Consider the following 26,336-nt stretch of genomic DNA (forward strand, 5'->3'; position numbering starts at 1 on the left):
AGTGTGAAAAAAGTCACTTTTTTCAGTGTCATTGTAACTTTGAATGGTCACTCCACACAAGCAAAGTACCAGCAAAGGAGGGGGAAAAAACTCCAGAGAAGTTCCTGAGACAGGAAGTCTAGTCCTGCCAAGAGTGTAATAAGGGTTAACAGAGAGGCAGTTCCTATAAGCAACACCAGAATGTTTCCTTCCTGCCTTCCTTACAGGATTAGGTCAGTAATTTCTTCTAACAACTGGTTCTCTGAACTGCTTAGAATGTTAATAACTGGTTCTAGCGAATAGGTGCGAACTAGTAGAATCCTACCCCTGCTTGGTGGGCATGGCAGGGGAAGGATACTGTAAAATCTCCAGTCAGAGGTGGTATTTGCCGGTTCTCTGAACTACTCAAAATTTCCGCCACCGGTTCTCCAGAACTGGTCGTAACCTGCTGAATACCACCTCTGTTATGTACCCTTCATAAGCAACCCTTCTGTAAAACTGATAACTGATCAAGTTTTAGCGTTAGGGTTAACATCTGTGAAGATGTTTCCAAGACAAACATAATACACACACACACACACACACACACACACATTTGCCATCATATCATGTCAAATCTTAGTGACTGCATTTCTCCATGACAATTTCTCCTTAACTTGGTCCTTTAGGTGCCCTCATTGCCACTTTAATTGAAGCCTCTCCTCTCTGCTAGTTTTCCTACTTTTCTCTTTCTGCCCACTTTTCCCAGTGTTAGAGCTTTCTCCAAAGAAGTGGGTCTTTGCACAATGTGTCTGAAATAGGATAATTTGAGCCTGGTCATTTGTGCCTTGAGTTCATCTTCTTAACAGTAGCGTGGCACCAGCAGAACGTAGCAGAAAATAGCATTCTGTTTAATACCTTATCATTTCATATGACACAACAATATGAATAACACTATATTTTTCTTATTTTTAGAACATATTTTTGAAATAAAACATTTTATTGTTCACAAACCGAGTCTGGGGACACAAAATTCTTCAGAAAGCATATGTTCTTCAAAAAAAAAAATCATTTTTAAATTTTACGAATACAGCTTTGCCTCTTAAAATGGAGATAAAACATATTAATAAAAAAACACACACAAAAGCAAACATGATTTCATTTAGTTTCATGAAACCAGGATGGTTTTTTTTTATAGGCCATGGTCAAAATGAAGCAAACATACTACAGTTTCCTTCCCCCTTATTTTCTCATGTCTTCTATATCATCCAGATCTTTTTCTTGATGTTCTCGTTCCCACCTCATTTCTTTAAGCTCTTGTCGGTACTTCCGTTCAATGAACCGTTTTTGATGGGCCATCTGAGGAAAATTATCTGAAACAAGAAGAAATATGTATCAATAAAACCCAGCCAATGACATGATCCTACCACCATCAAATATAACATCTATATATTATTATTGTACTACCAAGTCAGGATAATAAAGAGCACTTGTTGCACATATTGGTTTGGTTGTAACCCCCTATTTACTTTGAAGTAGTCTACTGATTTATGTGAATAAAATTTATGTGAATAAGATTTATCAGATTTGTTAGCAATCAGAGGATGATTTAAATGGAATAAGATAAGTCAAAGTGTCATAGTAAATATTGGGATACGATTGAGATTCCACCACAAAGCTATGGGGTATTTAACTGTTATTTTCTGTTTTATGAAAGTTTCCACAGAGATCCGTTTGAGTTGATGATTACTTAAGAGATTATATTAGGAATGTAAGATGAGTGATCCTCGTGTTCCACAAAATACTTGTTCAGTAAGCTTCTACTGTAAACATGTCAGCAGGAGGGCTGGAAAGAAACTTATTATGATGATACAATTCTGCCATAAAGCTTAGATTATTAATGGATTATGCTGAGAAGTCCTGAAAAATCCTATCACTCTTCATCAAAGATGAGAAGAGGCCCATCTGGAGCCAATCAAGCCAATTTTCCTCCATTACTACTATAAAAGACATGTGTGTGTGTGAAACAGAAACAGAGAAGCCATTAAACTCCTAAAGACCAAAGTACCCAATCTAGAAGCCAAAATCAGTTAACGCAACCCAGGAGAAGCGGTGCAAAATAAGGCGTATAAACATATCAACAATGGTGATGCCAGATGGAAGGTCAACGTGGAAAGTGTTGCCTTGGTTGAATTTTGTGCCAGAGAACAAATTGCCATGTGTGATAGATGAGCTTGCGCTGATGCCAAAACAGCTGATGTCCTTGGGAACAGGAGATTTGACACAGCACCACCACTTGGGAAATGCAGCTGAAAGCAAAAGGTGAAGGAAGAGCTAAAGAAAGCAGAGCTTTGACTGTTTTTTGAATTCAAGAGTATCTTATTAAGTACATCACTTCTCTGAAACAGGTGAGAGAAACCATGACTGAGGGACAGACATCTCCCGGTGGTGAAGTGTCAGAAGTCTTAAAAGTGGATGTGTAAAAAAAAGAAGGCGTTTTGGCCAACTGGTTTACAATGGAAGGCAAAATTTGGAGAGGTCTTTTCTTATGAATTTTCTCCAGAATCACTTAAAAACCTTGATCATTCTTCAACATTTCTCTATTGTTTAATATGATTCAGACATACACATCCTGGCTAAGAATATAAGTGCAGACTTACATTGCCAGCTAACATAAAACACTTGTTTGTCATGAGAATCCCTGATCTGCTTTGAAAATATATGAGCTAAATTAAAGACAAGAAGTATGCAATCTTTTTTTGGCTGGTCCCTGCCTTTGGCCTTTAAGAGACCCTGCTTAAATTAGAAGATGTGACTTCATGCATATTTATTTTTAGTTAGTATTATTGCCCTTTGATTTAAATCCACCCTTGGAGGTAGGCCAGGTCAAGAAACTAGCATTGCAGTGATTCCAGGATTGCCACTGTATTGTTGGAGGGTATAAATAATAGAATCTCAGAAGCTTGTCCATATATCTTTCCCAACATATAGAAGAAAATTAAGGCAGGGTTACTGTGAGCTTCTTTCATTTGCTTCAATCTCTGGATTGTGTAATCTGTTCTCCAGGTCCCTCCTAAATGGCTTCTTCCTTCCTTCCTCAAAGTCAACCCTAAATTCCTTTACATTGAAAAATGCCCACTGTTAGGAATAGCTTTTTAAGGGGGCTCCAGGATCAGCCTACAATAGGGATCCTCAACCCTGGGTCCACGGATTGGTATCGATCCGTGGCCTGTTGGCTATGCAAGTATGTGCAAGATGTAGGTTGCTTGCACGAAACCATCCCCCAATGCTGTTGGTCCATGGAAGATCATTCTTCTTCCAAAACTGGGCCCAGAAGCCAGAAGGTTTGGGGACTTCCGGTCACAAGACTTTGGCTCAGAGATTTCGGATTTTGTACCTATGTTATAGGTCATTGTTTTTCAACTTTGCGTACCTAGCATGCTGGCTAGGGAATTCTGGGAATTAAAGTCCATGCATCTTATTCAAATGGCCAAGGATGAGAAACACTGCTACAGGGAAAAAAACTGTAGCATGATTGAAAGGTTCCGTCCCAGGTTTCCATATCTTCCACATTCATACGAGGAAGCAAATGATTAACAGAGAACAAATGTAAAAATGAAAATCTCCCAGAAGCACATATTCAATGAAAGAAAAGCCAAGCCTTTAAAATGTGGGCCAAAGATTACAAGCTGGCTGATGGAAGTGGACAAGCTCAGTTCCACTAGATAAAGCTCTTCTTCAATAAATAAAGGCAGGCAACCTCTGTCAGAGGTTTCAATAAGATGGAGAGTTACGTAGGGTTGTAATACAAAGATTTAGGTTCTCATTTGGCAGTAGCTTGTGAGTTTTGCTATCAGTCTTACAAGGTGAGCACAATGCCCGCATCTCACAAAATAGCGACTTTATTTTAATCACTGTACGTAGATCATCCATGTCAGAAGAATATTTGCAGGCCTGAATTTAAGCATGGGCTTAAGTGCTTTGCTGGACCCAGGCCAGAGAGCTCTTGTACTTTATTTGACTGAGTCCCTGACTATTGGATCTGAAATATGAATGCTTCCAAGGGATTATGATGATAAGGAGAGAAAGCTAGATATAAAAAGTTGTGCAGAATAGCAAGCAAGCAAATATTCCCCCCCCCCGCCCCCATCTCAGCTTTCACCAAAATACAAGCCCACTTCAAACGGATCGTCTCCTGCAAGTTTCTCAACAGGGGGAAAGGATTTTATTTAGAAAGGGAGTCTTTGGTTTTTCCCCACAACACCCTCATTCTGTGTATAGGCACAGCATGTACTGTATGTAGCCCATGTCAACATCAATGGCTCCCTTAGGCTGAAGCCAACAATGATCCCCATCCTCCAAAGCAATCCTTTGGAGATGGTTTGCTTGTCTTCCTTTTTCAAGCAAGTTTCCATGATAGCTGCCTGGGGCAGCGGTGCATGAGATCCAAGTGATTGCTCAACTCTGTGATAAATGATCACAAAAGTTGGGCAATCTGTAAAAAGGCTGTGTGCAAATGGCCCTGAGAGACAGGAGGGGAGCCACAGCTTTAGAGAACGATCAGACGAACAGGGGAGGAGAAAGTTCTCCCCGCGTCTCAGGAGGGGCTTCCCCTTGTTCTCTGAGAAGGAAGGAAGGAAGGAAGGAAGGAAGGAAGGAGGGAGGAAAGGAAGGGAGGGGAGAAGTGTTTTCAGATTTGCAGGATTATTTCTCTGTAATCTTAAAATCAAGGAAGCATCCATCATTTTGCTTTGCTTTGAACTATCTTGAAGGAGGAACTCAATCTGAGTAACAGGCAATCAAACCTGTTATGAAAACAGGAATCTGTAAAGAAAGTCTTCAACTTACAACAACTTCGTTAGGTGACCGTTCAAAATTATAACAGCACTGAAAAAAACGACCTCTGACTGTTTTTTGCACAACCATTGCCCAGGGTCATGTGATCAAAATTGAGATGCTTGGCAACTGGCTCATATCTACGATAGGTTGCAGCATCCCGGGGTCATGTGATCACCTTTTGCAACCGTCTGACAAGCCGAGTCAATGAGGAAGTCTGGTTCACTTAACAATCATGTTGCTAACACAACAACTGCAGTGATTCACTTAACAACTTCAGCAAGAAAGTCTGTAAAAATGGGACAAAGCTCACTTAAAACTCACTTAGGAACAGACATTTTGGGCTCAATTGTGGTTGTATGCTGGGGACTACCTATATCATGTGAATGCTATACAGGTGAATAGAGAAAATCCATGAGCCTGGAGGTCAATGCCTACTGGCAGACCCGTGCCTAAAAACCAACATGAAGTTCAGCATCAGTTGTGACCACAGAGATAATAGAACATAAAACAGTTTGTTCACTAGTCAATACATTATTTTACTAGCAGGAATGATAACAGTAAACAGTGCTGGGGCAACATATTCACTTGTTCACTTTAATCTGTATTTTCCCTTTGTTGCACATAATGTGTCAGCCATGGAAGCCATATTTTACTTAGAAGCTTCGAGGCTGCCCCATTTAGTGCCTGGGAATTTGGGAGGGGGGATTTCACAGAGAGGTAGAAGATTAGACTCAACAATATTCTTTCTTATAAAATCAAGGACATGTCACCCGGGCACCTGGAGAGGAGTGTCTGGAGGAATGTCTCCAGTTGGGACGATGTTTGATTGGACCATGTGATGGGCTGGTGAGTGCAAGGGATGTATCTTTGAATTTCTATTGGGGAGGGAAAACCCGGAACTCTCAAATTTGGGTTTTCCCAGATGTGCCAATATGACAACTCTAATAAAATGGAACTTTGAAGAAATGCCTGTCTCGGAGTTTATTGGTTTGGAGCTGGTTATTTGGGACGCTGACACAATGCTTATAACTCCTTCCCCAGAATTACTCTAGTAATTTCCAAGAAACCCACTTACATTTTTCCAGTGCATCCATTGCTGCACACATCTCTGCTTGCTGAATGCTGCAAAAAATAAATAAATAAATTATGACAAATGTAATTCAGAAGCAAGTTACAGCTTCCCAGAACTGCTGTGCAGTAACTAATTTTTCAAATAATTACTGGCAGTTGTTACCATAAAAAACTCTTCCAGTCTGCCAAACCCGCACTACATGTATATTACGACTTTGCAGAGAGTTATTTTAAAAACAAAGAATCCATAGTGTTAAACATCCCCTTTTCAAAATTCTTTGGTGATTTGTTTGAACAAAGCAATTAAAAGTCAATTAAGCAAACGAACAAACAAGCCCCCATCTTCAGCAGCAAAAATGGACTGGATTCTCCATTTCTTCCCAAACCACCTTATTTTATTAGGAGTTGTTTTAATGTTATTCTTAAGATTAGTATGCTTTGTGTCAAGTCGAGGAAAAGTGAAAAAACCTTTTAAATGTTATTTATTCTGCAGATAGCACTTGGCATTTACCGTGCAGAGAACTTTAAGATATTTTTTCCATTCATCATACTGAAATCATTTTTTCCATAAAATGGACAGTCAGGTTGGAAGATACTTATCGGTTTGCAGGTTAGACTGAGCTGCCACCGAGTCCAGGTTTAGCTGGGCCTTGACACCAAGCTGCAGGGGGCAACAGTGTGCTAAAAGTAAACCATGACCATGCATCCAGTTCCAGCTTATCAATTTGCTGCGTTCTTTGAAAAGAACTTGTGGATATTAGAGTGTCTTTCCAAGCATTAAAGCATTAAACAGAGTGACTCTTCTCCAGTTTTCCATATATTACTCCCTCACTGGATCAAATTTTTTTACTACAGGTTCTGTGGACGTGGCTTGGTGGGCGTGGCAGGGGAAGGATACTGTAAAATTTCCATTCCCTCTCCATCCCATTAACCTGCTTTCTAGTTCCGTTCTCCTGTGCAGGGCAACAAAAGAAGACCCAGCCAATCAGCTGATACTCAGGAGGCAGAGAATAGATGGGGGCAGGGCCAGTCAGAGGTAGTATTTCCCGGTTCTCTAAACAACTCAAAATTTCTGCTACCAGTTCTCCAGAACTGGTCAGAACCTGCTAAATACCATCTCTGCACTGGACACTGTCTTCTGTCCTACCTCTCCCTAATGAAGATTCTTTTTCTCCCTAACAATCATTCTTTTTAATATGTCCCCAAACACAATTTCAAGAGATTAAAAAAAAATGGAGCTTGGACTTTTTTTAAAAAAAAAGTTAATAATGCACTAAAATATTTGTCAGAATAAAGAGTAGTGACTGACACATTATCTCTTGACCTTCTGGCATTAAGCAAAGTCACCGGAAAGAATATTTTACAAACTGAAAAGGTTCTCCAACAATAATTAAAACTCAGTATTGTGTCAAGCTGTTGCTTTATGCCACTAATAGGCACACTTCTCCTTTCTCACCTTGGATACTTGACATTGAGAATCAATGTGCCTGTGAATCTTAGATTGTCTCGATCCCAGGTTAAGGTGCAGAAAAGGGAGAAGTTTTCTAAAATTCACTTTTTTAGAAGTCCAATTAAATCGTCAGTGAATGTCATTTAGCTCTCCTTACCCACGATAGATAGATAGATAGATAGATAGATAGATAGATAGATAGACAGACAGACAGACAGATAGATAAATGTAGGTAGGTAGGTAAGTTGGCCGGCAGGCCAGCAGACAGATGATAGATAGGGAGGCAGGCAGGCAGGCAGGCAGGCAAATATATAGAATATATATAAATTATGCAAACATTTTACATACCTTGGTCCCTTCCCACAACCTATTCTCTCGCCTTTGAAATAAACAGCCACGGTGTATGTCCTAGCATGAGAAGGTCCAACTGTTTGCAGTGTTCTAAACCACAAACAAACAAACAAAAAAACAGTTCTGAAAACATTCTCTCTAATACATCTGAACAGAAATGCAACTATTTTAACAAAAGTCACAGCACACGGATGGACCCTGACAGATTATTTTATGAAACAATGCCATCATTTCATTAGTGAATACTTATGTTTGCTTAATAGAGAATTTTCCTCTGTCAATCAATAATTGCTTCTCTTTCTACTATAATTTCTACTTTATATACATAGTTATGTGGTTAACATCAACTGCATCATATATTTTAGAATGATTTCATACTTCAATCTTATAGTCATTTACCTTATCCTTCACCACATCCTCACTTCTTATTTGAACAGGATGGAGTATATCTTTAATATTTTGCCCTTGATCCAAAAATATAATCTTAAATGATGAAACATCTCAACATTTTCTGCAGCCTTTTCCCCCAAACATATGTTAAACTGGTACTACCTGTTCTAGCAGCAACCATTTTGTTAAACAACAACAACAGCAAAAGTCTGTTCCTGTCATGTCTGAAGTTAGCTGGATCCTCATTTTACTAACCTCAGAAGGATGGAGGGTTGAGTCAACCAGCTGGTCAGGATCAAATTTCTGGCAGTGGGCAATGAGTTGGCCTCACTACTTATCACTACACTGTATATATATATCCTTGAGACATGGTAGTGCAGTGGTTAGAATGCAGTATTGCAAGCCAACTCAACTGCCCACTGCCAGGAATTCGATTCTCAAGATTGACTCAATCCTCCATCCTTCCAAGCTCAGTAAAACAAGGACCCAGATTGTTGGGGACAATATGCTGACTTTGTAAACCACTTAGAGAGGGCTGTAAAGTGCTATGAAGTGGCATATAAATCTAAGTGCCTCTCATAGCATTTCCATCATAAAGGAAAAGTAATTTGGGCCATGAGTGCTGCATCTGCAAAAGCAATTGGGTGAGCTTAAGAAGTAATAGCATGACCAATGCGATTCTAGTGGACAAAGTGAGAACTGAATTTGGGAAAACTGAATGTACCCAAGACTATCAATGTTCTACTGCACTTACAGCCATCACATTGCCACATGCACAAACCTTCGTGACTACATCTCCAATGCTTTAAACTGAATTTGAGATCCAAAGTGCAACAATATACTTTCATTTAATCAGAGCAACTAATTCCTTCTTTGAATGAAGTGTGTGATATTCCAGTCATGTGGGAATTTATAAAAAAAAGGAGTCACAAAGTAACAATGCATGTATACAAATCAATCTCCTTACTTATACAGAGGAATATCTGGCTCCTTCCCTTCTGTTCTAAGAGTTAAACAGCATTGCTGGAGTTGAGATTTTGGATCATTCCAATCCTGATTTAGGATGAATTCCTAAAATGGACCAAAAAAAAAAGAGAGACGAAGGAATAACAATTGTTCACAGGAAAAAAAAATGGGGATTAGGATTCCAAACAAAAAGAGCCTTTTCAAATATATTTTTCTCTTAATATAGGTAGGGTTGCAATTTGTGTGTGTTTAAATAATGCAGAATTTGATCTAGTATGATTGATAAATTGATACCAGGTCATGTTTATTATAAGACAAAATCCAATTAACCAAGACTAATGTAGCTGCAATCGACACTAGTGTATGTACAGTTAAGGTTGCAGATGTTGGGGTTGTAGATGTTTTAGTTTGTAGAAAATGGAGCAAAAGAAGGTTTTCTTCAAGGGAAGCGTAAAACAAAGAGGCTCATTTTGAAGACGGAATACAGGAGATAGTAATTACGCTCTGGATATAGGTTTATCCACTTTTAATGTTGTTCAGCATTTCATTAATAACATATTAAAAAATTATGTATAAAAAATTCTCTTATTTCCATTGAACTGGAAGCAATTACCCTATTTTCCAGGGAAATATCGCTTTGAATAGTGCAAATTCAAATAATGTGATCTCTTCATGGGTTTCATTAACTGCACTAATCAAGACACTATCTGTATCTAAGCCACGAATGTGAGAGAACAGAGGTTTAAAACCTATATTATTACTCAGGACACAGACAGCAAAAATCTTGGTTCAGCTGGGACTCCGTAGCAAAGTCAGCTTCTTGGCTGTGTAACACATAACAATCGCTCTGAGACTTACTTTCAATCGTGGGAAAAAGCAGACGTTCATGAAGGTGTGGACATATTCAAGATCTTTATCTATGTACAGAGCAGCGATAAAGGCTGAGGAAGAAGGAATAACCAAACATTAGCAAATATTATTTTCTTTCAAAAACACGTTAATATTCCTAGACAATCTGTTGCAAATATTCCAAGTCAATGGTGATGTGCGATGGTATATAGTAAGACATCAAAAACACACATAACTAGGTGAAAGGTATTTTTACCATCTTGGGAAGCAGGAAAGTCTGAGAGGAGGGGGAAAATATTGCAGGGATATTAAAGTCCACACTATCCACAAAAGATATATGGAAGACATGAGCAAAGAGGTAAAAATAAAATGAAAAGCAAAAGCAGATACTTGATTTACTAAATGTTTTCTCAGAAATAAACAGCAAGGAAACAACTTGTGTCTTTCACACACACCAAGATTTGTGCTGGGAGCTGTAGGAAAGCTTGTGCTTTTAGCACTTTCCATATCTATACAGGAAAGAAGTGTGTGCAGGGGAATGCCTCTAACGATTACAGGTACAAGGGCTATACTCTGGATTTTCCTTCCCATTCTGTTAGAACAGTGCTACACTCTCCATCTAAGGTTGGCTGGGAGAAACACAGGAGATGGATACGTGTGTAATGGCCTTGGTCTAAATCAGTGTTTTTCAAATTTGACAAATGATGGTAGTAGACATCTAAACTTCTTAAAATTACCAAATTTTTTTAAAAATAATCGATCTGATCAAATTATTTTCAGTCAGTATTTTAGTCTATGTATTTTAATAGAGATGACTGTTCCACCCTAGTGTCCTTTGCACAGTTTAGAACTTACAAGTAATTGATTAATTCTAGGAATTATAGTCCAAGTGCTTTTAAGAAAGCACTACATTGAGAAAAAAACAGATTACGTTGTTGTGTTATTGGTTCACTACGAATACTTTCCTTTTTGGGGTGAGGAGTGGGAATTCAAATTCTTTAAATGTGAATTCCACTGAAGATCTATCAGAGTCTACTGTTTAATAGATTTCCCTTCAGGGGAGGGGGGGATAGCAAACAAACATCCTGCTAAACTTTGCAATGTTTCAATATTAGACTATGGCTTTTTCTTGCAGCTGAGGCTGTTTTACTCTTATACTTTTTCCCCCCTTGCAGCTGAGGCTGTTTTTTTAAAAAATAAAGTTTTATTTGGATTTTCACACATATAAAATACAAGTAAAACATCTATTTTGAAAATAGCATGGTCCCGGGTTGAACTTCTTTATACAGACACAAAACTCAATTTCATGCTCCTTTTTGTATTCTATTCCATATCTTATACTATTCTACATTTTCTATATAGTTTCTCCCCTCTTTTAATTTTCTCAATTTTATTTTGATTATCTCATCTCAATTCAAATCAGTATATTTATACTTTTGTCTGTTCTGTTTCAATTTCATATTATCTTTTCTCATTAAACAAGTTTTCTCCTGTAATTACTAATTGGAGTATGACACCTTTATATCTTTTAATTACATCCATTCAACTCTTATTTAAACTTCAATATATACCTTAAGGTTATGACCTTCAATATAATACATAATACATAACTTCCAATCGAATTCTGCTTGGTACATTCTTATAATACTCACTATATTCTTAAAAAAAAAAAGATTGTAAATATATGTAATTATAAACCCTCATTCCGTTCCAGTTCAGTTCTATCATTAATTATCATTAAAATCTTAACATCTGTAACACTTCTTTTCAATTAAATATCATACTTCCTTAAAAACACATATAATCTCCATAATTAATTTTTCCCTTATTTCTCTTCACGTTTTATAAATCATTAAATATACCTTTTATTTCATTTATTTATTGACAAGCATTCCACTGAATTACGATAGCTATTTTATCAGACATTTTAATCATACATTGTTTCATATTTTCTAAAATTATTTCTGTTTCTAATATAACGATACTATCTTATGTACCTTTGTAGAATCCCCTTTTCCATTAAATTTTCACCCATTAACTCTAAATAGGCCCTGTTTCTCTGTATTTTATTTCTGTCCTTTATGACTTCTTTTCCTTTCTTTCTTCCCTCTCATCTTCTCCCTCCCCTTTTTACCCCCTTGTCTCTCTAGTTCTAATTCTCTCTTCTGCATTTCCCTCTTCTGTTGCTTTCTGATTTTATACTTATTTTTCACTCTATTTTTTTTTTTTTGGTGGTGGTGGGGGGAGTTGTTTTTCCCAATCTTAAACTTTCCATTCTCTTTCCCCCCTTTCCTTTTTTCCCCCCATCTAAGATTACTTGTTCAATTAAAGATGGCTTCTTCTTTGTCGCAATTTTCTTGTTCTGCGGGCATTTCTTGTTGTTTCTCATAATTCCAAATCTCCATTTCTAAAAACTGAAATTCTTCTTCTTCTTCTTTTTCTTCAGCGTTTGTCTCGCGCTCGGGCGAGGTCCGCTAATGTCCTTGAGTACTGCTTCCACACCTCTCTGTCTGCCACGTGTGTCGGGTCTGCCTTCGCGATCTCTAGATCGGCCTTGATCGTGTCCATCCAGCGTTGTTTAGGTCTACCACGCGGTCTCGCTCCTCCGACAGTCACCTTCATTACAGATTTGATGATGGATTCTTCCTTGGCGCGGCTCACGTGGCCGAACCATCGTAGCCGGGACTGCCTCATGACCGTGGGGAACTTCTTTGGTCGTCGGCCAGCACTCTGCGCCGTATATGGCCACGGGGCGCACCACAGAGTTATAGATTTTCGCCTTCAAAAACTGAAATACGAAGCCAAAAGAACCTCTCTCTTCTTGTGCATCTTCTTTGTACTTTTTAAGTTCCATTTTCAGTTTTTCTAAAAGTGGAGCTATTTTAAACAGTTTTAAACAACCACCCAATTGATTTTAGTCATTCAAAACAATAACCAAGAATCCAGAAATCATCAAGTAATCCAGATAGTCTCGAGTTATATCTTCTTATTTCTTTTTCGACTTTCTCTTCCTGGGGTTTTTGTTGCGATATTTCAGTTAGAATGTATCTTTTGGAAGTCTTGTTGAGATTTTGCTATAAGTTCCTTTTTAATTCCAGGCAGTCTCCTCCCTACCAGATCCTGCCCTTTTATTCTTCCTTTCTCCTTTCCTGTTTTCAAAAGCTTTTAATTATCCAGAAATCTTTATTATCCCTTTGACTTTTTATTTTCAGCATTAAATGCCTATAGATGTCAAAGTAGATTTTTTGTCAATTTCTTGCTTAAGTCTCTTAGCTGTCAGCATAGGAAAAGGAGAAAAAAAAACCAAATCTTTTCCCTTTTCTCTCTCTTTCGCAGCTTAAAAATCTTCTTAGGGAACAATGTTATTGTTTTTTAATAGTTTCAATTCCAGGGTACCTTATTTGTTACTTTTGCTGTTTGACCCGGTCAACCAAAACTTTCTCCTCTTATCTTCCTCCTGCACATTCTTTTCCGGTTGAGTTCTTTTTTGTGGTGGCCATTTCTGACCACCGCTGCAACTGCCTTCGGGAAAGGGAGCAATGGCCAGCTGGGGAGGAGAGATGCGGCTCTCCTCAACCCGGCAGGCAGTCTACCCCTCTTCACCACCTCTACGGGGTGGCTTAGCCCTGAAGCCAGCCGGCTCGGGGCACTCCAGTGGCGAGCACAGATTGAAGCCTTGCAGAGACGAGGTTTCGGTCTGTCGCTGAAGAAGCTCAAACTGGAAGCCCGCAGCTGCTAAACTTTGCAATGTTTCAATATTCTTGCAGCTGAGGCTGTTTTACTCTTATACTTTTTTCCCCCTTGCAGTTGAGGCTGTTTTATACTTGAGAGAAACAAATTTCTCCCAAATTGGCCTTCCCCCTCCTTGTACTCTCAGGATGTGTTTTGACTTAATTTTCAGTCAGGTTGCCATCTTGACATATCAGGTCAAGTATCAGGCCAAGAAAACTATTTCCAATCCCAATCAAAGATTCTTCCACTTTTGTTCCTAATACGCTAACAGGTGATACCTACCTACTCTTTTCACAATAGTCTTTCTACCTTAACATACCATCTATCCAGTTTCTACTAAGGAAAGTTTCACCTTCCTGCCCGGTTCTGCTTCAGAACTGTGTTTGAGGCAGCTGGGTTAATTCAAGGTCACTGAGAAAACACAACATCATTCTATATTGCAGTATAGACTTTCTTCTTTAACAAAAACTGAAAACTGAACCAATGAAAAATGCCAAGATCTACACAAATTAATTAAGAAGCAATTCTGAAAAACTAGACAAAGAGACAGCTCTTCAAAACCCATTGTTTAGCCAGGAGACTGTAAGTTTTTAGAAATAAATCACAGCAAAGCACACACTCTCATCGCTTGGCCATAAATTATAATTCTTTGTGAACTACTTCCATTTACTAAAAGGATCTGGCAAGAGACACTGGGCCCGCTCAACTCACAAAATATATTAAAATGCTCTGGATAAAGATTACCTTTTGGGCCTGATATTTATTGCCACTTCTCTTGCACAGGAAGAACAACTTAAAAAAAAAGTCAAACAAACTTAAAATTAAGAAAAAGGTGATATTTCATTTACAATGTGGGTTTTCATCACAGTGCCTTTGGAAACAATGCTACTTAGGAAATTATAAATTGATTATATTTCAAATAAAAGAAGGAAGTCAATTTTTTTCCTTTGTTTCTTTAGTTGGGGTATCTAAGAATAAGCATAACAATGAAAAGCAATTCATTTTCTAATGTAAATTATACAAATGTACACATTTTAGATCCTCAGGATGGCAGCTAGCGGTAACAGATCTATCATATAAACCAAGGGTCTTCACACTTGGCAAGTTTAAGACTTGTGGACTTCCACTCCCAGAATTCCTGAGTTAACATGACTGGAGGAGGAATTCTGGGAGTGGAAGTCCACAAGTCTTGAAGCTGTCAAGTTTGAAGATCCCTGATATAAACAAACTTTCTTTAAGCCAGCACCTTAGAGGTTCTTTGGTCTGGTTCTTGCCTTTAACTGTTGCTGTATCACCAAACTTTATTTAGCTATCAAATCACTAGAGAAGGAAAATGAATTAACAGCATTAGTACTTACATTCCAAAAGATCAGCTAATGTTTTTGTTCGCAGTGCAACAGGCCGTTTGGTCTTATCGTTAGTAATGGCAAACTCCTGCATGCCCAGTTCTTCTGCCACTTTGGCTTGTGTCCTGTTGTTGACCAAAGAGCTTCGCAACAACTGCCAAGGCAAGAGAATCCACTCAGGTAAATGTGCATGGTATTCTGAGGAGCAATTCCCAATTTTTCGCTTAGATCAGAGGTGAGTAACTATGGCTGTTTTATGAAGTCTTGTGGACTTCAACTCCCAGAATTCCTGAATCAGTATGATTTCTGCTGATGGGAGTTGACGTCCACAAGTCATGAAAGGGCCATAGTTCCCTACCCCTGGCCTAGACAAATAACATGTTGTCAGCTTTTCCTTGACGAAACAAAACCGAAGAAGTGCTACTGTTTATCTGGTATAAACACCTCCTGTTTTCTTCTAGCAATTTTTCAAAGAAGAAACAAAGAGAAATGAGGTGGACACTTTTATCCCACTCCTTCGTTCTTCAACTTCCTCATGTTAATAGGGAAGGTCTGCCACATTTCACCTCACTGCATACCTTCAAAGGGCAAAAGAAAAAGGCTAGAAAGATTCAGGTGCTCCCAAAATATACAGGTGTTCCTTTTCTCTCCTGGCCTAAGAAAAGCAGAATGATTTGTGCTGATCGTGCACTATCTCTAATTTATCTTAAATGTCAAGCATCCTATCCGGTTGTATAGATTGTCTTTTTATCAAGAAAGGCAAACATTGAAAAAAAAATTACCCACCCTTGCAATCAAATGTTATTTGTCTTGGTACGCAGTCAACAGAAGTTCCTCCCAACTCTTTTTAGATTAGCCACAGTTTAGACTAGTAGTACACAACCATTCCAAATAAAAAGACACATTATAATGTTGAGATAATATCATTGTTACCCAGAAAGCTAGGGAAGTTTGCCCATTTGTAAAAGAGATGACTCAGTAAGTGAGACCAATCACATAATACCAACTGACCAAAAGAAAGACTGGTGAGGTTGATCCTTCCCATCCTCTCCAGCTGTTCTCCTCAAACAGACACTTTGAAACCCCAGATTATCTTTTCTGGTCTGGTGATGGACACATTTGCAAGTAAGCTATGGACTACAGCCATTCAATTCTTTAAAAAGAAATCTAAGGAAGTCTATTAGCCCTGTGTAAAATCGAAGGAGATTCTTGACAATGCTTTTTAGTTCGCAATTCTGTCCAAAATTAAATTTATTTTTAAAATAGTTTGAATGAAGGCTTGAAAACAAATCATGAATTTTATGCCTAACTGTAACTCAAGGTAATGGAACCAGCCCAGTTACATGAAATGCAATTTGAAACTGAATTCTTGTGATTATGATTAACATGAAGCACTTCACCAAGTCTCAAGAACAGTGGCCAAATCATGGTTAATCAAAGCAAAACTTTCCTTGTTTCTCCTCACAGTTACGGGGGAAAGAAACACAAGTGAGGATTACCTAGCTTCTTTTTGTAACTGCTTAGCCACCCTTTAATATCACACTGAAAGTAATCCATAGTGTGCCCTGTTACTTGCATTTGAAACAAAGAGAGCTACTTAATGATTTGCTAATTATGAAAGTGTCTAAGAATACTGCTCCTAGCTGTTAAAGTAAACTTGCAAAAATTCACACGCTGAAGCCTTATTACTTCCATATTTGATTTTAAGCATTATTATGGCTTTGGCTAATTGAGCAGAAATAGTTTTAAAACATATAATCCTCTCATACTGGACAAATGAGTTGGTCCCCAATGTGTCCATTGTAAGAAGATAGAGGGGGTGGGTTTGGGGGGAGTTGTTTAAAGAAATGCAGCCATCTATGAGACTCAAAAATTAGTTGACAGGGGGGGCGGGGGAGGCAAAAACGCTAATTAACAGCAATAACTTTCCAAACGAATAAGCACATAATATTCTTGGGATTATTTCTGCTATGAATCAAAGCAAAAATGTTGAAATTTGCATAGGATATGAAGAGTGGATGAGTAGCTGAGAGGGAGAAATTTCTGTGGAAGACTAAAAGATATGGGTGGTATTTGAAAGAAGATAGTAAACCTGGGAAATGGAAGGCACATGACACAGAAAAGCAACTTTCTGTTTCCAATGGATTCAATGAAAAACACAATTTGGAAGCATCAGCCTGTTAGGAAGGAAGCAACATACGTGTGCACAAATTGGATGGAACTAGAACATCAATCATAGTGAATAAAAGAGCTTGGTTGCAAGTGAGCTCAAAGGAATCAAAACAGAAAGGGAATAGGGAGATAGGTTTCCCTTTTCAAACAAAAAAAGTAGTGTTAAAATTTAAACTGCCTAGAACTGTGGTTCCCAAACTTTTTCAGTCCACCGCCCCTTTGGTGCTACAAACTCATCCTCAATGCCCCCCACCCAGGGGCGGGATTCAAATTTCTGTGGGCGTGGCCTAATTTGAGGGTGTTGGTTTGCTGGTCACGTGATTGGGTGGGCGTGGCTTGCTGGTCACGTGACTGGGTGGATGTGTTTTGGTGACTGGCAAACCAAATACAAGTGGTTCTCACTTAATGGCCGTTTGCTTAGCAAGTGTTCTAATTTATGACTGGCCTCCCCAGAACTACTTGACCTGTTTTTGGAGTTTTGACAGCCATGCACACACATATACACATACTTCCTTCCAACCCTGCTGGAGCAGGTCATTGGACTAGAATCGGCAAAGCATCTCTGATTAGATTCTAGTAGTGAATAAAATCTAATCAGAGATGCTTTGCCAATTCTTGTTTTATTTGTATTTCTTTATTTTATGTTGCTGAGTTGCACTGACATGTGTGTCTCTTCTTGTGCACAACCCAGAAGCTTTTGTGATTCTTTGCAGCAAAAATTACCGACCTCTGGCTTTGCTCTACTCTAAAGAAAAAGGGACAAAGAAAGGGGGGGATGGACGGGGGAGGGGGAGAGAGGGAAAGAGAGAGACCTGATGCATCAGATTGAAATGAGGCCTAGTTTAGAGGCCCTTTTCCACATTGAAACATCTTTGCCAGCATCTTTGCCAACACATTGAAACATCTTTGGCTTCTATTAATTAAAGGTTTTGTGCATGAAACATGGCCAAGACTATCAGGAAGCTCTCACATTTTGTTGATGCTTTAAACAGGATCCATTGGACCAGATCTCCACCCTAAAAATTACTTTTCCCCAATGTATTACAGTGCCAATTCTGAAGAAGGCAAAATCAAAATGTATTGGTAAATTACAAGGAGAACACACACACACACACTCCCTTCTAACCCTGCTGGAGCAGGTGATTGGACTAGAATAGATATGTCATTATCTTTCTCCTCCCTCCCTCCTTCTTTATTTCTTTTTCTTTCTGTCCCTTCCTTCCATCCCCCTCTTTCTTCGTCCCTTTTTCTTTCTTTCCCTTTTCCCTTTCTCTTCTTCCTTCTTTCTCTCTCTCTCTCTCTTTCCTTTCTCTTACCCTCTCTCAGGCTCACCCCATTGACTCTGTGCACCGCTCCGTTCGGATTTGCTTGGGCAGGTGCCTCCGGTGCAAGGGGCTCGCCCTGAATGCAGCAGCGGCGGGATGTTTGAAAAGGAGAGCAAAACCACTTTGGCTTTGCTCTCCTTTCCCAATTCTGCATTCGGGGTGAGGCCCTGCAGGATCACCCCATTGAGCCTTTTGCACCAGAGCGTGCAGGATGTTTGAAAAGGAGAGCAAAACTGCGTTTGGGTAAGGCCCCGCAGGATCACCCCATTGAGTCTTTTGCAATGGGACAATCCTGCAGAGCCTTACCTCGAACGCAGTGGGGGGATTTTTTCTCACCCCTGAATTGTGCCCTGCTGCTCACCTCCAGCACCCCTCTGCTGCCTCGTAGTGCCCCCCTAAGTCATCCCACCCACCCACCCCCAGGGGGCAGTACCATCCACTTTGGGAACCACTGGCCTAGAAGGTTCAAAGATCATACAGCATTGATAAGGGCATCTGCTTTTTAAAATCTTTTTAAAGAATAATGATCATGAAGGAGGATGGCTGATGAAGGGGTTCTTAGGGTCTCCTAAAGGGGCAGGGTAAGGGACGTGGTGGCTCATATGCTGAGCTTGTCGATCAGAAAGGTTGGCAATTCGGAGGTTCAAATTCCTAGCACCGCGTAATGGAGGGAGCTCCTGTTATTTGTCCTAGCTTCTGCCTACTTAGAAAATAGAGACCACTTTGGTGGGAAGTTAACAGCGTTCTGTGCACCTTCGGCATTTAGTCATGCTGACCACATGACCATAGAGATATTTTTGGACAACGCTAGGTCTTCGGCTTTGTAATGGAGATGAGCACCGTCCCCTAGAGCCAGAGATGACTAGCACATATGTGAGAGGGGAACCGTTATCTTTAAGAGGGCAGAGAGTTAGACTATGAGACCTCCAAGATTCCTTTCAACTCTGTTATTCTGTGTTCTATTTACACTCTATCACCAAACTCTTAAAAATTATTCATGGTCTCTTTTAATGAAAAAAAAACAAAAAACCAAAACTCTAAGGGTTGCACTTTCTAAGTCAGGGGTCTCCAATCTTGATACCTTTAAGACTTGTGGACTTCAACTCCCAGAATTCAAAGGTGGCTGAGGAATTCTGGGAATTGAAGTCCACAAGTCTTAAAGTTACCAAGGTTGGAGACCCCTGTTCTAAGTAATGCAAAGTCAGTAAACTGTATCTTAGCATCTCAAGTCAAGGCTAGGCATGGTACACATACTGGAAGGTTTGAGATTATGGCTAGTAGTCTTTACTTAACAATAGAACAAGATTAGTCATTCGTTCTGTGACTATTCAAAGTTATAATGGAATTTTAATGAGTCTGACTCATAAGCGTTGCTAAAGTTCTGCCTGTGGCAGCATCCCCTCAGTCCTGTGGGTATGATTCGGACACTTGATACCTGGCCTGCATTTCCAACTGTTGCAGTGTCTTTGGTCATGTGATCAAAATTTGCAACTTTTCCCGCCGGCTTCTCACTGGTAAAGTCAAAAGGGAAGCCTGCAGGCCTCGCCAGCCATGGTTATGTGAGCTTCTCATGACAGTGTACAAGTTTACTTTGCAATGGCAGCTAGAAACGCTGGCACTGCTGTTATTAGTTGGCATGGTCACATCACGTTGTGCTTAAGGACAGTGCTGATTAGTAATGAAGTTTCCAGTCACAATTACCACTGTTAAGCAAGTAAATCCATAGCCTCAAAATCTTTCTCCATTAGAACTGCTAAGCCATCAAAAGAGGAAGTCTAAATATCTGGAGGGTCAAGCCCCCATGAAGATACAACCAGCACACCCACAAATTGTTTTGTAACCCCTTTCTGCCTTCTTTGGGCAAATGCTGAAATAAAAATGAAGGATTTTAAGCAGGATAGAGATAGAAGTCAGAGAATGAGAGGAAAAAAATAATACATGACGAAGAGGAAAAATGCACTTTGGACATGTCCTTTCTCTAATTTGATTTCATCTATTTTTCATCTAAGAGATGTGATCTGTAGTTCCTAAAATTCCTAACCCCCCCCCCCAAAATGCATTTACATCCCAGTGCAATGGAGAGCACTATTTTTACACTCAAGCGAACCATAGAGATTCCTAGTTGCCTGCACTTATTCATTCACATATATGTGTGCGTTCCTTTCTCCCCCTTTCTCCATTCATTATTCTGCCTCTTTTACCCCTTTCGCTTCTTGAAACATACTGGAGATTGCCGGTTTCTAGAATATTTGATTTCCTGCCACTAATGGCAGCAGAAAACCAATCAGCAATTTCCTGCAAGCTCTTTATGGATCTTCAGCCCCCAGTTCTTGTGAATGACAGTCATACACAACCTCTAAGATGTAAGATTGTTCGCCTACAGCTTAGCTTAATAATCAGGAAGAAAGCTGGGAGGAGGCTAGAAAAAGCAAACTTCATAAAGTTGCTGCTTGAACTATTCACCTCCAAGAAGCAAGAACAGCGCCCCATCTTAATGGCCTCTGTTGATTTCAATTGTTTTTGCTCTCCTGCAAATGAACTGGAATTACCTCTAGTTTTTTAGAGAAATAACTTAATCAGCATGGTTATTAAAGCTATTGATTTGTTTTAAGGAAGAGATAACATCACATTCAGGCTCCATAAATCACATTTCCTTGATTGTGGCAGGATACACATTTTGAAATTAACAGAACCTTATTAAGAGCAAGTAGAGGAGTGAGGCTGCAGATGTTCGGTTAAGCTCAGAATAATTCACTTGCTGCTTTCACAAAGTTCTTCTCTTTTTCTCCATTTCCTTCCATAATCAGAATATTCCAGTTTTACTCCTGCCAAATATAATGAATGATACTCTCACCGTTAAGTGGCCTTCGTGATGATCAGGAAAATGTATAAATAAGTACTCGGTAGCCACCAACTGCATTATGGAATCACCCAGAAACTCCATCCTCTGATTATGGCCCCTGAAGCATGAGATTAAAGGAAGAGATTATACAGAGAAAGGAACAATGCTACAATGCTGTAGAGAGCTGGATATTTTTTTAAAAGGCAGAACAATACGCTGGTGATCGTATCATACAGTTTAAGACAATGCGGTGTATTTTTATTTGCTAAGTATGGGTTTTCGTGGGAGAGCAAAGGGGAGTCAAATGACAAAACTTATTTGATGTCACCACGTAAATGTTATGATTATGCACGTAATTGCAGCATTTCTGTGATGCCACTGTGCACAGAATGTCATTTTGCAGGTTGCTGCAAATCCCACTTCTGCCGGGTAAGACAAAACAATGCTTTTAGGTTGTCAGAAGTAATAAGGGGTAAACCACTATAAATTTAGCTATGAATCACTTTATGAAAACATAAACTGTATGAAGTGAGGGGATTGCATCAAATGTCCCTGTGAAAGAACATTTGCTTGACTGTGGTTCTGCATACGTTTAAAAAAAAGAAAACAACCTCTGGATACTTTCAACTATGGTTCTTCTGCACAAATTGCTTAATTTGAATGAAATGCCAAATTGTAGCTAGTTAAAAACAGAAGAGATGATTCAACTTATGCCAGGGCCAGAAGCAAACTTTGGGTAGTTAAGCATCTCAGTAAGCAAGAATGTTGTTTCTTGTCCTTCAATATTTATGTGATAAAATCTCAACTAATCTGGAACAAATAAGTTTACAAATCTGGCAAACCCTAAGATGCTTTGGTGGGACCTCTAGGGTCAGAGGTTTGGGAAAATCTGAACTGGGAAAACAGTTGTAGATCAGCACAAGCCCAATTTTTCTTCCTGGACAACAACAGCCACTCAGTCTTCCCACAGAAAGAAAGTGCAAGGCATTTATTTGGGAGAAGGAGAAAAAAAATCTCACAGCGTCAGATGGTTAAATCCCACTGTTCTCAAAGTGAAAGCCCGCGCCAAGAGGCGAACGTGAGTAAAAATTACTCCAATAGCATCCTCAAACTCAGTCAATTTCTGGAGGACAGGAGACGTCTCAATCAGCTGTCTGTCAGTGTTAGATTCTTGCAGCTGTTAAACAATGAGGACAACAAATTAATTTTAGAGGAGAAACTTAAGAGCTGAAATCAGAAAGCAAGGGAAGGAGCTTGATTAGGTACTTTACATTCCATCTTTGTAATATGATGTCTTAATCACCGCACAGTGGACGCTTTGATAGCTTGCAATGCTATCCTAATAATTACCACCGGCCAAAGATCTACCTTTGGAGGGTCCCAGGACACATGTCTTCTCTGCTGTGGCCCCTGCCTAAAGGAACATCCTTCCTCCGGAAATTAGGTTAGTTCCATCCCTTTTGATTGTCTGGAAGGCCCTCAAGATCTGGTTATTGGGGCTTCAACGGAACTGGGGATTTGACCAGACTCCATTGTTGAAGGGGCATTTTTTAAAATTCTCCCTTCATTTTGGAGATTTAGGATATTTATTACTACTGCTTTTGCATTTGTAATTGTTATTACGTTTTTATCTATTGTTATGCACTAAGCAGAATCACCTTCAGTGAGACAGGCGGCAACATAAATTTGAGTAATAAAAAAAATCAACAATGCATGAACTGAGCATGAAGCACTTTTTAATGGCAAACTCTAAAGAATGCTATTGCCATCGCAAAAATAAATCAATCAATCAAGGTTCAGGATCACCATTTTTTTTTTCTCCTACGCAGCAATCTTGTTTAATTTTACTATGCTTTATTAAATAAATACTAAAGCTTTCCTACAACTATTTCCCCCAGTCTTATTCACTCCATATTTATTAGACTTCATCTCTTATAAGTGATGGACAGCTTGGGCTTTCCAAGTTCCTGGAAGGCCGCAGGAAGCCATCCAGTGAAGTCACCTGGAAGGGAAAAAAACCCCAATATTTTCTAGCTCATTTTTTGGGGTAGTTTGAGAACAGATTGTAAAGATGGGAAGGAGGAGGTCTCTGTTAAGCAAAACATTCAATCCGTTACTTTTAATGCCTTTCAAAAATGGCCTTTGCCAATATTCAAACTAATTTGAGCCCACTGGAGAGTTAGGCAGAAATTAAAGAGAAGGAAATAGGAATAGCGTACTTCTCCCATTCTTTCACCCTAAAGCCATAAAAAGTGTCCTTAAATAATGAAGCTGTCTTGAAGGTCAGTTCAATTTTGTTCATCTGATGATGAGAAAAGCAATGTAACGTATCCTTTGTTCCCATTCCCACTCCTAATTCTCAGTTAAAATCACTCAATTCTCTTTATTTTGGTTATCAACCAGCAGTGGATTAAAACACATATAAAAATCTCATCCTCTAACCGGTACATTTTGGTTAAATTTTAATTTTCATTGCTAAATTTCAGCAGTGCATTATCATGGTTTTCTAGATATGAACCATGAAGGGCTATCTGAAAGATACTACATTGGAGAAAGAATGACTAAATGCAGATTCTGCACCATAAATTTAATCTGAAACACATCCTGATATAATGCTACCTACAACACCTAGCTGACCTTGAAATGCTAAGCAGAATCGGATTGGGTTAGTAGTTGGATGGGAGATCCCCCCCCAAATCTCAGGGAAGATGAAGAAAGGCTCCTGGAACAAAGCAACAACCAGATGCTGTTATGATGTTGCCATGAGAACTACACAGCAGTCAGTGACTGTGAACTCAACAAGAATGAAGCTCAGTCTGAAAGATATTTTAACCTAGCTTTAAATATAGGAAGATTCAGTAACCTACGAACATGTATAAACATAATAGTTCCAAGAGTTCTCAGAAATTTTTTCAGGATCCTCATGTGTTCCAAGTCTGTAATTTTACTGATAATTGCAGAGGTCCTATTCTCTCATGCTTGGGTATACTGTACCGTTTTAGCTATTGCCAAGTTTTATTACCCCTCCCAGCTGATTTCTTTTTTTCTTTCAGAATGTTAACTACGATATCTATATATTCTATTTTTTTCCAGTGGCCCATGGATTAACTGCACGCGGATATTTTTTTTAAAAAAGATATAAATGTAATCAATGAATCTCTCCATTTTTTCCCTATAAAAACATAATTCAAAAGGTTTTATTTCACTGTAGAATCCTCTGCCTGTTTTCTTTAATCTAATATTTTCCCATTAAATTATTTTAGCTGGAAGCTAGCAAGAATGTTTGCTGAAAGTGTGAAAATAGGATGCTCAAACTTGGGGATATTGCAGGAACTTAATTGCATTTTTTTATAGGGCCTTGTTCCACTTCTGTTAAAATTAGCTTTTCTAAGAACAAAACCAGAACGTGGGGGATGTTTCAGCCAGTAGTGTGATTTTTACAAGATAAACAATGCAATGCTCCAATAAATGATAGGACTTACCTAGCTTTATAGCACATTACCAACATTCTGTTTATAGCACATTTAGGTATTCATATGCAAACCATAGAAATAAAACTTTTAGGAGCAGCAATCATAACAAAAATTGATAGACAAAAAAATCATTCTTTTCTTTCACTTCTCCTTACTTTTAACATCTATTTTGGCTTATTCAATTTCAGAAGAAGAAAAAAACCTTAAGTATTCATACTATAACTGTGAATAACATACTCCATTTATATCTTGTATCTTTCTGTCCAGGGATACCAAAATTGCACATGATTGGCCATCAGAGAGGAGTCCATTAAAGAACATTCCCCCAAAGTTTTAAGAGCTTTGGAAAGAAGTGCTCTTATTCTTCTCTTTTAATTCTACATTTGAGATGGTGGAAGACATCTTTTTCCCTTGCCTGCCTTGGAAATCAAGGAAGAATCAACCTTCCCAGGAGAAGATGAGGAAATAAATTCCTTCAGGAGCAGGGGTCTCTCTAACCTTGACAACTTTAAGCCTGGCAGACTTCAACTCCCAGAATTCAAAGCTGGCTGAGGAATTCTGGGAGTTGAAATCCGCCAGGCTTAAAGTTGCCAAGGTTGGAGACCCCTGTTCCTGAGGAAATGTTGCTAGCTCAGAAAAGAACCTTCTTCTTCAGAGAGCTGCTTTCTATCTCTTTCTCGTTTTAGCAGAGGAAAGTTCCAGCTGAGATGCTGACAGTCTTCCTGAATCCTCCCAAAGGAATCAGGTGACACTGAAAAGGCCATATGGATGCCCTGCCTCCCTGAGGCTTTGAGATTTGTTGCATTTTTTCCATCCGGAGATAGTCTCACGCTGAGCAAAGTTGCCAGCTTGTTCTCTCCCCGATGCCACCAAGCTGGTGGTCTTCCACGCGGCTGCCCTGTGACTGACATCGGCCTGCCCAATTACTGCCCGCCCACCTGTCTCCTCTAAAATTCTTGCCTGCCTTTAAGCCCGAGCACTTGACACTTATTAGCTGCCAAAAAAAAAAAAAAAAATTCACAAAGGCCATATGTGCATTTGAAGTGCTCAAAGATGTCAACCCAGACAAAAGACCAATAAAAGGCATCCTTAAACTGTTCTGAAATTCGTTAGTGAAAAGCCGGGACACTTACTTGCAGAGGGTGCAGAGGATAATTAAGCCATACTTCCCGCAGGTCCTGCAAAATGTGGAAAGATGCTTTTAAAGCTCAAGGGAACCGTTTAACAAGTTCCACATTGCTAAATAAAATGTCATTCTGCAACAGACTGAAATGGCTTAAGATGCTGACTTGGCTCCTTGCAAATTCAATAGTGCTGGCAAACTCATTTTTAAAAAGCAGGCATTCTTTGTTCAAACTGCCTGTAGTGCTTCCATTTAGTTCATGTCAATTAGGTGGAGGGAGAACACACACCATTCAGGAACTACATAATGGGTTACTTTTGTGTGTGTGTGTGCTTAAAGTTCTGTAACTAAAAATTCAGGAGTTTCACTCCAGCCAAAAGAAAGGAAAGAAGGAAAACCTCAAGACAAATTAACCAAAGCTTGAACGTGGATCACAATTATATTTTGCA

The 26,336-nt window shown here is 39.1% G+C and overlaps 1 protein-coding gene across 3 annotated transcripts in view; it reads right to left on the reverse strand.

Moving 5' to 3' along the window:
* Positions 1–937: 937 nt before the first annotated feature.
* DROSHA (drosha ribonuclease III) overlaps positions 938–26,336 on the reverse strand; it is a 122,552-nt gene continuing 97,153 nt past the window's right edge. For all 3 annotated transcript variants that reach the window (XM_087930749.1, XM_087930748.1, XM_087930750.1), the window contains exons 24-32: positions 25,898–25,942; positions 22,311–22,468; positions 21,304–21,409; positions 14,965–15,106; positions 9,884–9,966; positions 9,027–9,130; positions 7,667–7,759; positions 5,873–5,919; positions 938–1,331 (exon numbers count right to left, since the gene is read on the reverse strand). In XM_087930749.1, coding sequence (XP_087786875.1) covers positions 1,201–1,331; positions 5,873–5,919; positions 7,667–7,759; positions 9,027–9,130; positions 9,884–9,966; positions 14,965–15,106; positions 21,304–21,409; positions 22,311–22,468; positions 25,898–25,942 — 909 coding nt within the window. In that variant the 3' untranslated portion in view covers positions 938–1,200. The remainder of the gene's footprint in view (positions 1,332–5,872; positions 5,920–7,666; positions 7,760–9,026; positions 9,131–9,883; positions 9,967–14,964; positions 15,107–21,303; positions 21,410–22,310; positions 22,469–25,897; positions 25,943–26,336) is intronic.

Source organism: Pseudonaja textilis, chromosome 3 (assembly GCF_049901715.1).
Source record: "Pseudonaja textilis isolate UNSWEBS1 chromosome 3, rPseTex1.2, whole genome shotgun sequence".
In the NCBI taxonomy this organism is placed as follows: domain Eukaryota; kingdom Metazoa; phylum Chordata; class Lepidosauria; order Squamata; family Elapidae; genus Pseudonaja; species Pseudonaja textilis.